Source organism: Tigriopus californicus, chromosome 3 (assembly GCF_007210705.1).
Source record: "Tigriopus californicus strain San Diego chromosome 3, Tcal_SD_v2.1, whole genome shotgun sequence".
Classification (NCBI taxonomy): domain Eukaryota; kingdom Metazoa; phylum Arthropoda; class Copepoda; order Harpacticoida; family Harpacticidae; genus Tigriopus; species Tigriopus californicus.
Genome location: NC_081442.1, coordinates 8,221,766 through 8,238,272, shown reverse-complemented (window position 1 = coordinate 8,238,272; position 16,507 = coordinate 8,221,766). Strand labels below are relative to the sequence as shown.

At 44.5% G+C, this 16,507-nt stretch overlaps 1 protein-coding gene across 2 annotated transcripts in view; it reads right to left on the bottom strand.

Moving 5' to 3' along the window:
- Positions 1–3,750: 3,750 nt before the first annotated feature.
- Positions 3,751–16,507, bottom strand: part of LOC131877329 (teneurin-m-like) — a 61,397-nt gene continuing 48,640 nt past the window's right edge. For both annotated transcript variants that reach the window (XM_059222947.1, XM_059222949.1), the window contains 7 exons: positions 13,899–14,087; positions 13,629–13,830; positions 12,805–13,086; positions 11,253–11,474; positions 10,950–11,155; positions 9,222–9,532; positions 3,751–9,071 (listed from right to left, as the gene is read on the bottom strand). In XM_059222947.1, coding sequence (XP_059078930.1) covers positions 4,744–9,071; positions 9,222–9,532; positions 10,950–11,155; positions 11,253–11,474; positions 12,805–13,086; positions 13,629–13,830; positions 13,899–14,087 — 5,740 coding nt within the window. In that variant the 3' untranslated portion in view covers positions 3,751–4,743. The remainder of the gene's footprint in view (positions 9,072–9,221; positions 9,533–10,949; positions 11,156–11,252; positions 11,475–12,804; positions 13,087–13,628; positions 13,831–13,898; positions 14,088–16,507) is intronic.

The following is a 16,507-nucleotide window of genomic DNA, read 5'->3' as shown; positions in this document are numbered from 1 at the left end:
TATTTAATCAAAAGATGGGGCATCTGTCTCAGGATTTGATTTTCCTTTTCATTTAGCGGAGGAAGCGTCCTCTGCTTCATCTAGGTGTGGACTAGAGTGCGGACAAACAAACGTAGAAACGAGGAACGCGCTCTAAGATGCCAGACTTTATCAAGAGATGATTTAATGAGTACTGTATCACCCAAGTACTGTGACACAATGATTAAGCCGTCAACTCTTCTGGGAGACGTTTCCAAATTCTCTAGAGGTAAAATTCCGAACAATTATGACATGTAAAACTTCACTTTACAGGAGGTTGTAAACTGTATGATTGACAATGTGTCATCTCTTTGGCAATCATCGTTTCCAACCAAATATTAACAGTAAAAGTACAGTTGCGCAAGTTTTTGGTGAATAACCTTAAGAGCATTACTTTTTCTAACCTTCCATTGGCTTTTTTTAGCATATTTTAATGGAAAAAGATGATGATGAAAGCTCGCTGATATGTTACAAGTATACAATATATTGCTCTCTGTTTATCACTATTTGGACGCATAAATTGTGTGTAATTTAAACTTTACAGGATTTGAAAGGTTTCTCAGAAGGGTTGTTGGTGAACTTATGGTGTAAGAATAGATCAGCAATAAGTCGGTCAAAGAAAAATACCTTGTAAAAGTCAGGCATCTCAGAGTGTATTCTTGTACTTCTCCATTTGTTTGTCCGCATCGAGAGGAGGAAGAGAAGTATGAAAAAGACTATAAGAGTGAAACCTCAATGATGTTGGAAGAAAAGTCATTGTTGAATTGCCGACAACCCTTGCTGATTATGGGGTGAAAAGTTCTAGAGTTTTTTCTCGTATCAGATCTGCTCATGAGCACAAGATAACAATAAAATAGATAGTTTAGAGCGGGTGCTTGCTAACGAGATCCATTGGTAAGTTCCATACGAGATCTATTTGTAAGTTGTCAAGAAACCAAACAGCACTTGGATTCAATCAAGCGGCAAAATACCTAAAATGCATTATAAGAGTCCCCACAGGGAATGCAAAGTTTTCCTCCTTGATTTCGCAATTTCCATAGTTATCCTCATGCGTCCGAACACATTTTTCATCACTTTTTTGTTAAGTCGCGGACTTAACGGGGGCACGGACATGGATGGGGACGAAAATTATGTACCTCCTATACCATTTACTTAATTCCAAAACTCTGTAAAAACTCTTGTGATTTTGATGAATTTTGTCAAATTTGGGACCAAAATCATGCTCAGGAGATGAGATCAAAGTCATGTTTAGTAATCACTATATGACATTTGAATGCTTGACCCGCTCTCAATCACCTACATCAGCTTTTGACTGTAGTCCTTTGAAACAGCCGAATCTACAAATAAATGAGCTCAAGATATTTGGCCTTTAATTGAGTTTCTTAAAAAAAAATTCTTATTTCATTTCTATGTTTCGAAAATTGGCCCAGAGTTGCTCTGACCAAGAGGAGGCTGTATGGTTGGAAAGGCATTCATAGTCCATATTCCTCGAAGGCAATGGTTAATTCATTGTTAAGGCATTTTGAACTCAAATTTAGCTTGGCGAAAATGCTGAGGGTCGCGCGTGGCGCTTTTCAAATCAGATGTATAAATGAATGATACGTTAGTAAATCTAATCTAAAGTGTTTGGATTCTGCGGGGCCAGTTGGAGAGGTGTCCATATTGTAGGTATATTGAAAAACTTTAAAAAAGCTACAACTGGAGGTTGTTTCATTGAGGCTACAGAGCGAAGGCTGCGTACTTAAACTTGCGTGATTTTATTGGTATCTTGCGCACCTAGGCAGATCTGGTACGAGAAATAAATCAATGGAGTAAAAAGTGAAAACATTGGCTTGGTACAAACTTTCCTTGGACATAAACACATATCCGACCAGAGAGGAGTTAGATTAATCTAATAAAAGGATTTTCTTGCTAGAAATTGACTGAAACTGGATGGAGGTAGAAGATATAAAACTCATTGTGGAGTGAAATTTTCAATAGTTAAGCAATTCCAACCCTCAAAAAAGGACCTAACAACTATAGGAAACTCGAAGCTTATGGGAAAACCTTGCCAGAAATTGCCGAATACGAAAACACTAGAATTACTAACAGTAAGAATCTTTTGTTTTTTAAATAATATACTTTGACTTATGACCAGGCAGGGCTTGAGTAAACCTACCGGTAATGCGTTTCCTTTTGGCAAAAGTAACGGTATCGGTAACGGAACGGGTTTTTTAGCTCTCGCGTTACAGTTACTTTCTTCCTTTCTAAGTGAGGAGAAGAAAAAAATGTATGAAGGTCTCCTCCCAGATTTTTGAAAAGCTCCGTCTCAAAAGCAATGATTTGTTTGCTACTGTTGGGTTCAAATTAATAATCACGGGAGGGTGCGACTAAGATTTTAAACTTACATTTTCTGTGACGTATCACATTTCTAGTTGCATGACGGAAACCCCTAAGTTAGCCTCAACATGTAACCCTGATTTTCCCCTCATCAAACCAATGGAATACTTACCTTATGTTAACCTTTTTTTTTAAACCAAGAAAATACTCTCAAAATGTTAAGTAAAAGTGGAAAAAGATTAAAACCAAATAACCTTTGATTCTCAAACTCTTGGATCGTTGTAGCTCGTGTATTCGTCATTTGTTTAACGTTGTATATAGTAAACGTAAAAAAATAGCTTAATTTTTTTTAAAAATAGTTTTAGGCCATCTTTTTTCTGCAAAAGTAGCGTTACTTTTTTTCGTTTACGGTTCAAGCCCTGGTTATGACTAGCGAAGAGTAGGATCAAAATTTGTGCGTGTTCTTCGCAACAGTGAAGGTGTTCCTGCCTTGGAATATAGTTTATTACAATACCTTATATTTCGCATCTCCTCAATTGAATATGTTGCTGAACTAGACATATCTCACTCAAAGCGAAGTCATTTGTTGGCATTCCGCATACCCATGACGTTTGTTCGCACATGTTACAAGCAGGGACTTGTAAGTTTCGGTCATTCATGAAGAGAAAGAACTGTTCCACATATCAGATTTGGCTTTGAGTGGTTTCAAGTGAAAATCATATCTTGAAAACCAGTTCTCCTAAAAGAAAACTACCTATTCAATAGCCGGGTCTCATGTGGTTCATTCAAGTTCGGATTTCAAAAAGTTGATACCGTCAAAATCTAAAACGCCTTCGCCATTTCGTCATGCCCTCTCGTGAGAAGAGAAGCTCGGGCAAGTTCGGGCAAGTTCTCAACAAACTCGACGGCATGAAATGAAAAGATGTTTGACCATATGGACTTTCTTCAAGCCTCAATTTTATAAACTTCACGCAAAGAATGCCCTGCTATTGAATAAATAGCTATTCCTCAACAAGGGCAACTCCCTAACAAATTGCGGTAGTAAGTTCCAAGGAGGCGCACATGGAACGCGTTTTTTTCGGATTTGAGTCTGGTTTGGCTTTTCACGGGCTTTTCTAGCCGTTGCAGGGAATGCTATCCACAGTACTATTAAAATGGAAGATTAAAGAAAACGAAGGGTGAACGCCCAAGCGAATATCTGCAAGTCCATAAGAGCTTTATAGGTCCATATCTTGTCGCAATTCGTTTTCGTTTTCAATCCCTATTGAAAGCAAGTTTTTGGCATGGGTTTCGCTGGAAGGAGATTCGGCTGGCTGCCAATCTTCAAAAGTAAAGACTATTGTCTAAGGGCCCACTAAAACCGCACGCACTCCAGTCGTTGAAATACAGCTTGAATAAAATGGCATAAAACAATTTCTCTCAATACGTTTATTTCCGCTCAATCGAGTAGCGACATTTGGGTTTGTAATACACGCGTAGTAATAATGTAGTAGTAGCTGTTGTTGTATTAATAGGTCCATCCAGGAGAGTGGCACGAGTCTTATCAATTTAATCGACGTGCACCACCAAATCCACGGTGGCATCAACCCTTCGGACCAAGGTGTTGGTGGCCTTTCTCTCTATTTACGATGGGATCCAACCGCATCTGGCTAGAACACGACACGCACCAAATGACGATCATAGAGGCTATTGTTCAAACATAAAAGTGGACAGGAAACACTTACAGATATTTGATAGTACACGAGCGAGAGTCGAATACGCCTAATGTGAGTGAAGGAGGGGCTTCGACAGAATTTGTGCCGAGATTCAAGTTGCGGCTCGCTCATTGAAGCGAATTCGGGAGCATTAACAGTTGGATAAAGGTGGGGTAACTAGTTGTAGTAGTAGACAAGGGTATAGGGGGGATGATGATTCGTCAAAGTGGTAATAAAATATCACAGCCTCAACAATAAAACATAAACATCTTTTTTTCTTTGCAACACATGATTCCTCCTTGTCCCGCGTTGGCTACTTGCAATCCTTCCGGGTTTTGGATCATTTTGAGGGGTTGACTGAGTGTTCCAATTGAGTTCTGGGTGGGATTGCGGGGCAGTCTGGTTGCACGGTATCATGATAGTTAGATAATTTTCGACATCTTTGTAATTGTCTTTGTCTTCTGGTTTTCTTACGCGGGAATCTCGGATTTATCACAGTAATTTACAAGTCTCTGCTTTCGGTCGGACTTTTCACTTGTCCGGTTCTTGTCTTGGTTTTGGCCTGTGAAGAGAGGCGCTCTTCCCAGTCTTTGGGGGACTTTTTGATATCTCTTTTAGTGCTTGATTCTTTGAGCATTCGTTTTGGAGTGCGTTAGTCGATCCAGATTCCTCTTTTCCTTCATCTTTTTCATTTCGATCCATCGAACATTAGTTAGTGCTTTCTCGTTTTTCCATGCCGACTTTTTCGTCGATGACCGCTGATGCTCTCGCCATTGTTGCCGTTGGAAACGAAGAAATAATTGGACGCATCTCTCACCAAATCCGGGTAGCGATTGCGTGGATGAATCTCTACCGCCGTGAAGCCACGAATCCGATGTCCCATCACTAACTCTGCCTTCTGGCCTTTGGTCCAATCGCCCACTCCGCTGAAGCCTGCTTGAATAAGGCTCTTTTCTCTCGTCCAAGCTAATTGCGAGGCCAGACCACTTTGGTCTTTCTGAATGTTCTCGCGATGGCGGACAATGGCCTGGCCATAAATGACGTGCACCACCAGCTCGGAATTGTCGATTTTCAAATCCTTGTCGTTGTTATCCACGTCACGCACTGCCACATCGTATTCTCCCGCCAAACGATTCACAGTTTCCCGGTCAATGGCTAACTGACTATCAGCCGTGGTGGCGAAGTAATACACGCTCTTATCGGCCGATTGGAGGAACGACGAATCCAAATACCCCGTTCCATTGAGCACGGATTCGAAGATCTTCTGGACCACGCCTTGGACACCTTCGACCACGTGAACCACACTGATGTCGTCTATCACGGATAGCAAGAACCCGCGTCCAAACGCCATGGGTTTACTGGCAATTCGAGCATTGAGTAGTATCGGCATGGGCGTGGAGACCGAATCGAACGTCTTGATAAAGCTGATCTTGGGCATCGATTCACGGGCGCGGGTCAAAGCTTGGGCCATGCCCGTGATCACGCGCAGGTCGGATGACATAAGGCTGGGTAGAATTTCGCTGCGAAGGAGGGCTAGGGAATTGATTTCCTTGTACCCACGTTGACTTGAGTCTAAGATGTTATCGAGATCTAGGCCGAAGAGCTTGCTCCACTCTTCAATGTGGGTCATGTAGTTCAAATGGAGAGCAGGATTGATGGGGTCGTTGTTCCTGAAGCGATAAACGAACAAAGCCAGGGGATTGGTCAAATCGCCTTGCAGACTTTCCCAATCTGGATTGAGATATTGCAACAATTCGGGATGATAGATGCGACCCTCAGACATGAACAGAAACTTGGAATGAGGCAGAGCAATGCCCCCGTGGAAACCCAATGGGAGAATCATTCCGGGATTAGTGTCCTTGACAGTTGTGCCGAACGGCGAGTACTCGATCTCCTTGAGGACGGTGCCGTCCTCCGAGAAAACGAGAATGGGTGAGCCCATTTGATCAGTGGCCACAAAAAGCATCTGCTCTCCAGCTTTCAGAGCGATGAGATGACCGTTTTCATCGTAGAGAAGCCTTTGAGTTAGCCCGGATTTCGGATGGTGGACGTGAGTTAATTCCCGCTCATTCTTCACATTGGCATAGAAGAATTGCTGGATATGACCTCGTGTGTCTTGCCAAGCCACCAGACGTCCCAAATAGTCATAAAAGAAAGAGACCCGGGTGCCAGCTGTGGCTTCTTTATCCAGGACCAAGTATTGAATGAGTTTTCCACTTGCATCATGCCAAAACTTTTCATGATCTCCGACCTGACCGACAAACCCTTTGGGGTCGTAAATGACGCGGGTACTCGTATCGATCCTTTCCACTCGATCCCCAGCATCATATTGGATGGCTTTCGGTCCCCTTGAACTGCCTTCGCCGATCAAATTGCCGTTGGCGTCGTAGCGATAATCAAAATTGTCTGGTCCCCAAACTTGAAGCAAATGTCCATCGGGGGAGAAGGAGAATTTCTCTTCACTGGGACGGCCTTCTTGATTCATGATCCTCCGTTGGCTCACTCGGTTTTGACTATCATAACTCAAGTGAATTGAGAGCATCTCTCTTCGCCTGAGGCCAAAGGTGATACGCTGCAATCGGTTGTTCTCATCGCGTTCCACGGATTTGAAGTAGTTGTTATTGTTATCTTGGAGCATGGTCTTGTTGGGCGAGGGTCTCGAGACGCGAATCTTGCCCATATTTTCCAACAGACCAGTGTTCGCGTTGTACACGGTGGGCCACGATTCTTGCTGGTCCTGGCTTCCAATGGTCGCGATCATGGTCGATGGGCGGCCAAAACCGTCATATTGGTGGCGGAAAATGGCATTCTCCAAGTCGGGGAACCCACCCGTGAAACGAAGCTTTTGCTCCTTGAGCAAGCCGCCATGGTACTTGAATCTGGCCTTTAAGTCGAAACCATGTCCTTGTCTTGTGACCACAGTGTCCAAATTGCCGGTGTCCTCGTCATAGTCAAACGTGGACTCAATATCACCGCAGATGTACTGCTTGACCGATCCGGAGGGGTTGTAAAAGAAATAGACGGCCTCATTTCCTACTCCCGGGAAGACCTTTTTTCTTATCTTCCCTTCCGAGTCAAAGAGGATCTCATAATGTTGTTCGCTCCAAGGAGAAAGGTACTGGAATCGCAAAAAGCCAGGCCCGGGTCGCAGACGAAACGAGTGGAAATGGCCTCTTGGGGTTTGAATACTCTTCAGACCCCCGGTCTTGTCCTCGTAATCCAAAATGAATTTTGACCCTTGCCCAGTGGAGATCGAGTTGGGTAAGCCCAGATAGGCCTCGGCGTAGTGGTAAGTCAAAAGCGTGGCATTACCGCGTTGAATCGAGTTCAAACGACCGGCCTTATCGAAGGTGTATTCCTCGCTCACTTGGCCTCGAGACCACTTATTCAAATGTCCAAAGCGGTCGTAACCCAAGTCAACTGGACTAAAGCCACCAGCCAGGGGCTCCCATCTAATGGGTCGAGATAAGCTATCGTATCGTACTTCAATGAGCTCGCTCTTTGTGCCCGAGTAAAATACCTCGCGACGCTGCAATTTGTCAAAGAAAATGGTCAGGAGGTTCTCTCCGTTGACCTTCAGCGTCTTCTTGATGCCCATCATTTGGCCGTTATGGCCATTAGTTGCCAGTAAGTACTCCCAGTTCAATTTGTTCACGAGGTTTGTCCCCAAATACGTGAGCTGTTCGCCCACCATAGGAAACGAGTCGCCCATAACTGGATCAGAGACAGCAATCACCGGATGTGGAATCGTTCCCAAAGTGGTGGTTTGCGACCATGAAGTCTTGTCAGTCAATGTTTTGTCCGCGCCTATCGAAATCACCTCCGTCGCCTGCTCACCCAAGGTGGAAACCACAAGATCCTCGTTTAAACGCAATATTTGACTTCGCTCTCCATCCTTTTCAACAGTGATGGCTCCCCCCGTAGAGGTGAGATTGAACGCGAGGGAAACGGTTTGTCCCGTGGGCGAGATCGACATGATCAGTCGCCCGTACTGATCGTATTCATATACGTAAGCCTTGTCTTGGCTGTCTAGCTTGCTTTTCAAAAGACCTTGGGGTCGCAAATATTTGAATTCCACCTGATACTTGGACGGGGTTTCGAAACTCTCCAGATAGCCCACATGTGACATTTTGAGCGTGTTCTTGAGCCCGTTCGAGGTCTGCAATGCATTGGCATTCCCTCTGTAGTCTCGCATGATGGTCAGAGTTCTACCTGCAGGATCAGCCACAGACGTGAGTTTTCCATTGGAAGTGGCTTGGGAGTACGTCATTTTGTACAGGATATTGGATGTCATGATGTCCTTAGTGAGAACGTGTTGGCCAAATTTGTTGAAAATGTACATCTCTTGGGCATCTGTATCCGGGACCTCAAAGACTCCGTCGGAGTGCTCGGGCGGGAGACTCGAACTGATGGCTCGTAAACGGTAGTTCCCCTGATCCGCAATATACACCACGCCATCGGGGGCGCAGGTGATGGCACTGATGGCACTGAACTTGACTTTGGCAGCCAGGAATTGATCGCTCTCGAAGCATAGGCACGAGATGTCTAGACAGTTGCATTTCGAGTCCTTTCCGGCAAACGTAGAGATTTTTCCGTCCGTTGACACTCGTCGAATGCGATTGATGCGTTGTGAATCGCTCTCGGCGATGAAAAGATCGCCATTCGGAGAAAATGAGATCGATTGGGGTTCCACGAGGGTGGCACTAGTGGCCAAATCGTCGACATCTTTAGATTTAGGTGGAGGTGGACAATGAAGAGGTCGTCCCGCCACGATCGAGATTCGATCATCGTGAGTCACTTTGAGAACAACGTTATCGTCGATCAGATGGAGCGAGTTATCCAATGGGCTGATGGCCAATTCCGTGGGCCAATTTAGTTGCACGTCCCGGATGGATATGGCACCTTCACAAGGTAAGGGCTTCCAATTGGAGCGGTGATATTGATGGCCGATTAAAGTGGTGATAATTCCATTCTCATCTACACTGCGTATATTGCTCCCATCAGCGACGAAAACACGACCATCGGCAGCCACGGCAATACCTACGGAGAGTCAGAAAGGCCTGCGCTTTAAAGAACTCTCTACCTCTCTTTAGGAACCCTATTGAGGTCTAATTAAGCAATTCGGCTGATAACTCGATAAAACATAGAGCTGCCACGAGAGCACATAAAAGTGAGTTAGCTCATTCGTACCTTTAGGATAAGCCAATCTGGCATTCTCGGCTTTTCCTCCGTCTCCACAGTGATCAGAATCGCCCGGAAGACATCGCTCTCCATTGCCAATGAACACTTCCCAATTTGAATCCAACTCTTCGGGGTTGATGGCCAGATCCTCCTCCAATGCATAGGGAGATAAGGCTGCGGCAGCCTTGCCAAGTGGAACTCGCTTCATTCGAATGATTTGATGAGACTCGGGTTGAGATATGTAGAGCGTCTGTTTTTTCTCCAGTTCGTAATTGTAAGTACAATGGGCCATGTGATAACGATATGAGACCCTGGAAGTGCTGGAATAAGAAAATTTGCATGAGAGCACGATTGCGAGGAATGGCGGTGCGCATAAATAGCAGTTCGTTGATGCATTAATGGTTTCAAGTAGACACCCACCACAGTAAGCCATTCTATTTCTTGGAGTCATGACTCTCCGCAAACCACCAGAGAGCTCCGAGCAAATAGTGAGCCAGGAAAAGGTCAAATTAATTACAACTTGGCGTGTCTCAAATGGAGGCTATAGTCAGCCAAGAGAAACTGAGAGCGAACGTTCAGCATTCCAGCTCATCGGCAATGCGTGCCAAAGAGGATTATCCCTTTATTTAATCCTCGGTCCACTCCCTTGCAACCAGGAGAAACCGCCTCTTGCCACCGTGGCGCTAATTCTCCATCCAGTTCATCATGACCCTAAAACTAGCATCCCAAAATGTGTCTTGTCCCTTGTCTTTTGTCCCCCTTCAGACCATGGTATGGTTCACAGGGTAGGTTAGGTCCAAGAAGGCTGAGCAAGGCAAAGACCCGAACATACTGTGCGTATCAAAGGGCTCACGACGAGTAATGAAACTCGCTCATTACATGCAGAAATCGAGTCCGACTCAATTTGGCTCGACAACCATACATTCTGGACGGAGAGAGTGAGGCCAGCGAAAGAGGTTGAAATGAAGAGAAATGATGAGCTACTATTCCCGTTGCCTGGTCATTAAGAGGGCCAAAAGGAACTTGATTCACTCTCACACTACTGTCACTATCATCATCATCCAATAACAACCCTTTAGACGGGTTCTTCCATGGGGCCACCCCTCTTCCCTTTTTCAACCGAGTTGCCAAAGAAGCATATTACTATTGCAGAAGTGGGGGAATGGTGGGATGAATGCTCCTTTTTTGCTCCAAGATCAAAGAACAGACTGAGAATCATTAGGGTTAGAAGACAAATGGACAGAGGAAAAGGTATTATTGAATCAAAATGGCTTTTACGATCAAACGAACGTTGATCTTGTGCTCTGTAATTTTGTTCCCCATGCGCAGATGTCCCGGTAAGTTGCATTTTCGATCTTCAGGGAACCAACTTCTAATCGACTTTTCTGACTATTTAAATTGGTTAGCGAATGTCTCGAAATCATAATAGACCAAAAATTCGCGAGATGCTCTCCACCAATGGACGATTCCAGAGAGGATCATAAATTAATTAAGGCCCGCAATATCAGCATCATGGGCATCCGAATAAAAAATTCTGAACGAAGAAGGCAGTAAAGTAGCGTAAGCGCCGCAGAGAGAGCCTAAGCCTAATAAGATCATTCTTCTCGAACTGAAGTATGCATTCCCATAATCGAATCATTAGCCTCATCTCGAATCTCCAAGGCTGGATGATAATGAAACTTGTTTCCCCGTCTAGGGCGCACAATAAAAGTAGTCACAGTTACTTCAGTTACTTACTTGAGCTTGAGCAAAGATGTGATTTCCCCATCCGGAGTAATCCGCCTAATGAGATCATAATCCGCCACGAAAACCGAACCATCCGCAGCCGAGGCCAGGGCTTTCGGTCCAAGGAGCTTTTGCTTGCTGGCCTCGCCATTGGCACACGCATCGGTGTTGCAATCAATGGATCGTTGCTCTCCATTGCCCATAACCGTCGTCACGACCTTGAAAGTGAAGGAAGAAAGGAAGGAAGGAATAAGTGAATGCCAATGGGTCAATTGCTAGCGAATCAATCCTGAATGACGGGTACTCGTTACTCACATGTGGCTTGTACTTGAGGTAGACTGTGTGGCCATCGCCTTTTTGCAAGATCCCGGCGTGGAAATTGTATTTGTGCTGAACATTCAACTCCCATCCACCCAAATCAGAGCTGTCCATGACATGGCCGCTCATTTTCGTTGTTTGAATGTTCCATATCAGAGACTCGCAGTTTTTGTATTCGTAGCCAACTTTCACAATGGCTGTCGTAATCCCATAAACCCGCTGAAAATAGAAGCAAATGGTTACTTATTTCAAGGAAAATTGCCAATTTGCATTCTAATTCAAATATTCCATCTTCTATCCCGCACTCTCACTCTCTTTGCTTCTTCTCCGGGTGAAAGAAGAAGAGGGGGCGAAAGAGAACCAGAGGCGAAGTGGGAGAAGCCCTCAAGCCAAGTCTCAAATTTCAGTATTTTCTTTTTCTCAAGCTTCTGTTCGCGGAAACGAAATTGAATTCCGACTCCAAATCGACTAAAATTGCCAAGCCTCTTCTCTGAAGCCACTGAAGCTCTGATCATCACATCACCATCGTTGGCATTGCCCTTCCCATCCCTAGTCGTCGAGTTTCCCGATCCCAAATCCGAGAAACATCAGCCTGGATGAGGGCAAGATGAAACTCTCTTCTGGCAATTTGTGTCTTCGAAATTGGCACAGAGAATTGTTCCAAAGTCTCTATAATGCTAGCTTGTCAGTGGAGAACGAAGGACCGAACAAGTCGCTCCTGAACTAACGTAGAAGAAGAAGAACTGAGTAACTTTCTTCGATTGAGCTTTGGCAGACAGTGTCAAACGAAATGACTGGAGCGAGTCACTTGTCAGTAGAACTTACGCTAAGTAACCTTTGACATTAGGCAAATTGTGAACTTTCTATTTTCTTCAAAAAGAGAGCTCGCCGACTGAAAGGGGGCCTTTTTTCTTGGTCATTCAAGTTTTTTCCAGGTATGTTAAAAGAAGCGAACATCGTAGGAAAATTTCAAAGTAATGCTCCACGCTTATTGGGTTTCTTTTCTGTTCCAAAAAGGTCCCAGTAGATAGGTGGGTAGGTGCGAAGAGGGGAAAAATTCGAGTCGAAAATTGCCTTGATTGCATACTGCATAGAGAGGGGGGGGGGGCAAGCCCAATCACCGACCGACCAACCAACCAACCAACCAACCAACCAACCAACCAACCAACCAACCAACCAACCAACCAGCCCTGGTTAGAAATATTGTTAAGACGACTTTGTTCAGAGTTCAGACAAAGTTGCCTTTGAAAGCGGCAGCAACCATCTCTGAACTACGAACTAACAGCGAAGAAAGGATCGACAGAGCTGCAAAGAGGAAAAGGGGATCAAGAGTCGAAGGAGGGGGGGAGGAGAGAGAGAGAGAGAGAGAGAGAGAGAGAGAAACCATTGCTGATTGAATCCAGTAAGAAACTTTCCAACTAGAGGATCCAAGAGAGGGTCGTCCAACCGGTAAAGTTAGTACTTGGTAGGCAACTAATTTATTCCGACACCACAGCCGTCGTCCACTGGCAATACTTCGGAAATAAGTGCTAGATAATTGTCGACTTACTTGGCGGTATTCGTTGAGGCGGTCCCACGCGTAGGTGTATTGGATATTTGGATCAGCCTCAAAGAGCTTTTCGTGGACCACCCCTTCAATGGTTATCTTCACATGGACCTTGACCAAGGCGGGTGGAATGACATCCGGGGTGAGTTGCAGTTGAATGATGGACATGTAGCCTTTGCTTCGGGCTGAATGATACACCAAAAACATGTCCGAGCCAGGGATGGCCAGACTTTCTTGAATGGCTCGAGTCTCCAAGATTACAGCGCTTTGGTCCGGAATTTGGCCCTGCAAGGCAGAAAGATGGGGGCTCATTAGAATAAAAGCCTCTCGTTTGAAAATGTATTCCCTTTATAAAGTATGTCTGTGAGTCGGTGTGGACTGGGAGAAAAACTCAGTGGGGTCTTTCGAAGAAAAGGGGTGGGGAGAAACGTTGAAGGGGAAGAGACCCAAATGAATTGAGTGGAACACAGAGAAACAAGACGAGCCTCTCCATGTTCCGCTTTTAATTAACTGAGGAGTTCAACCGGCTGCTTGAGTGGTTGATCCAATTTTTGGTCTAATCACTCTAGGTCGAACGAAGTCAACCGACCTAAATTTCGATTTGCCAAAGAAAGCCTCTCTCTTTCTCAGAGATCGGTTCTCCCCTTCAAAAAAGATTAAAGATCCAATCAAGTTTGCATCCCCAGAGACCTCCAAGGTCTCTTTGGGTTCCCATTAAAGTTGGTAATCACAAGCCACAATGATGAAAATGGGGAAGAACGGGAAATTAACTTCCTTCTTAAGACGGAACAAGATATGACGGAGTACAGTGGAAGATTTCAATTTACCTGAAAGCCATTCTTCCAGGAGGCTAAAACCAACGGTTTCATGGTAGAGAAATCATGTTCCCGGCAGGTGGTGGCTTTCGGTCTGCCATGGCCGATGGTTGGAATATTCTCATTGGCAATTCCTTTTGATCCCCCACTAGCTTGCCCCAAGACGACCGGGTCGAGAACGATCACTTCGTTCCACGGAACAAAGATATTCAACCTGAATAGAACAAGCGACATCACAATAACAATAATATTCTCCAGGCTCGAGCGTCAAGATTAAATTACTTGTGAGGAGGATAGGGATTTCGTCCGAATTGAAGCATCACGGAGCCACCGCCATTCACCATGAGATCAAACCAGCCATCATCCCGGGTCATGGTGAAGCCTTCATTCGGCAACGTGGTTGAGACACGCACCCCAATCAGACCCATTCCGGAAGGCGTGAACACTTGACCGCGAACAACCGCAGCCCGACTGAAACATGAAATCAGGTCACAGGTTAGTCTTCTTCCACTTGAAATGTGCTAGGATTTTACCATATGACATGAGCCTGAATCATCATAGTCAGAGGGGGTGGTGAAAAAACAACCAATGATCTTGCTATGTATGACTTAAGTGCTCGCCTCTTGGGGGAGTGGGGCTAGTTTTAAAACGAGGCTACATTTCTAGCGAGGCAGCGACGTGATTTAATCTCTGTACACGGAAGGAAGCGTGTCGGTTGCGAGGTTTTGGTTCCTATTTTTCTTCGGAATGTTCTTGATATTTTGTGGCCTTTTCGGTCTTCATGTGTCACCTAAGAATGTTTGCAAAAGAAGGCAAGAAAATGGTCCCTGTTCCAATTTGAACACAATGGCGAATACAACCCGCTACTGCATCCATGGCCTTCCCTTCATGTTTAACCAGAACAAAAAAAACGAACAGATGAGGGCGCTAAAAGAAACCGGAGAACATACGAACGAGAAGACTGAACTTGAAGGACAGCTGGCCTTCTAGCGAGCCAGCTTCTTAAGCTAGCATTGGGGCAAAATTGGATCTTCAAGATCTCAAGCAAATCCTAGTCAAACCCATTTGCTTCTCATTGGGAGGGACTCGTGGGTTTGATGGGTTGACCATTCTTCTTTTCTGACGATTTCGCACTGATATGGTCCTATCTGTCGTAATTGCATTTGGAGAGACCATGAAACTAGGATAACGTACTCGGTCCGTGGACACTTTAAGACCAATAAACTTCTCCGATGTCAAGGTACGGACATGTCCTATATTGAAGGCTCCCAGATACAATTTCCAAGTGAAGTTTAGTACCTTTAAGTGCTTGCTTGGCTTAACAGAAGTGGAATACATATATATATAGTATATATAGAGAGAGGTACGAGCGAGACACGAAACACATCAAGGAAAGTGCGACGGCGTGTTGAATTTCTCTCCTCTTTCGGCTTCTTTGTCGTCTTGTTCTTCAAGAGGAACAACCATACATTCAGTACATGAATAGAGCGCGTGAAGCACCTTCATCCTCTACTTCTTCCTCCTTGTCCTCCTTTTCTTGCCAGCCTGCTCCTCTATACATACATACATACATGTGTGTAGCTTTGGTACGTACTTGCCCTTCAAGAGCCTCAAGTAACAACTCGAGGAATGAAGGGAAGCAACTTGGCTTGGGTTTTGTGACGGCGTTCCATTAGTTTCCCATCAAGTTTGTTCCTGTTCCAAGCTAAGGCAAAACCGGGGAGACCATCCAGGGACATCTCAACTGCCAGCATCTATCGCAGCAACAACAGAAGACCTACATATTTTTTAGCGCCGCCATTTTATCTTAAAATGAATCTGGCTCCAAAACTTTACCCTCTCCTCGTTCACCAAAGATTCTTCAAGGGCTTTTTATTAGTGGCCCCCAAATTTCCAAACATGCTACGTTTGATGGGCCAGAGGCTGCCCCAAATTGCAAGCTACTACTATTTACTGTGCTGCTGGCAAACGTTACACATCAAGCCACACCGATTTTGCAATACGTACGTACACAAGAGAGGGGAAGAAAAGTGATGCTTTATAAATTCAAACTACAATTGTACTCACAAAGATGACTTGTGTCAAGGGGCTCAATGAATTTGATGGGAGAGGAGGGAGTTTTATTGAAACTCTCGCTCGCTTTTTTGAATAACCATGCTAACAAGGGTTATGAAGAAGAGGAACAAGGCAAGCTTATGGGCACTTGATATTCTGAAACACCCGCTTATCAAAACTTGCAACCAAGCAAATAAATTCCTACATTGTCGCTCGGTAAAAATGTCTCGCCGTATTTGAATAAGCACATACCCTATCTCAATCAAAGCTATTGCTTCCACACTCCAAGGGCAAGCTTCAAACGAAAGCAATTGGAACGTTCATTAAATCAAGAGCACAAACAACTTGTCGAAGGGTTCCAAACAGAATGGTATCCTTTGGACTCTCGCTTTCAAAATATCGAAGACTTTGGTGTTAATCGGACTGTTACAACAAATTACAAACAGTAGTAGCATCGATTTTTGTAGCATTAGTGGTTGTTGTTTTAACAGTTGTTGTTGTTATTGTTGTTGTATGTACGAGTACTAACAAGCGTGCAACATCAAGACACCAATTTTGTTCGCTGCTTGGGCAGGTGGCAAACATGAATGGATGGAACAATTCCAAAAGGCAAAATGAGTAGTGGTGGTGGTAGTACTAGTAGTAACAACAAAGATAATAATAGCAGCTGTTGAAGTAGAAGTAGAGGAGGAAGAAGAGTATCAAGACGAATATGAAGATGATGAACAGGTTCAGGTTCCAACACAAATATGACATCGAGAGAAGTAAGTACGTAATACAAGTAGTAGTGGTAGTCGTCTTAATAATTGACTGATTGAATAAGAAAGCACATTGAA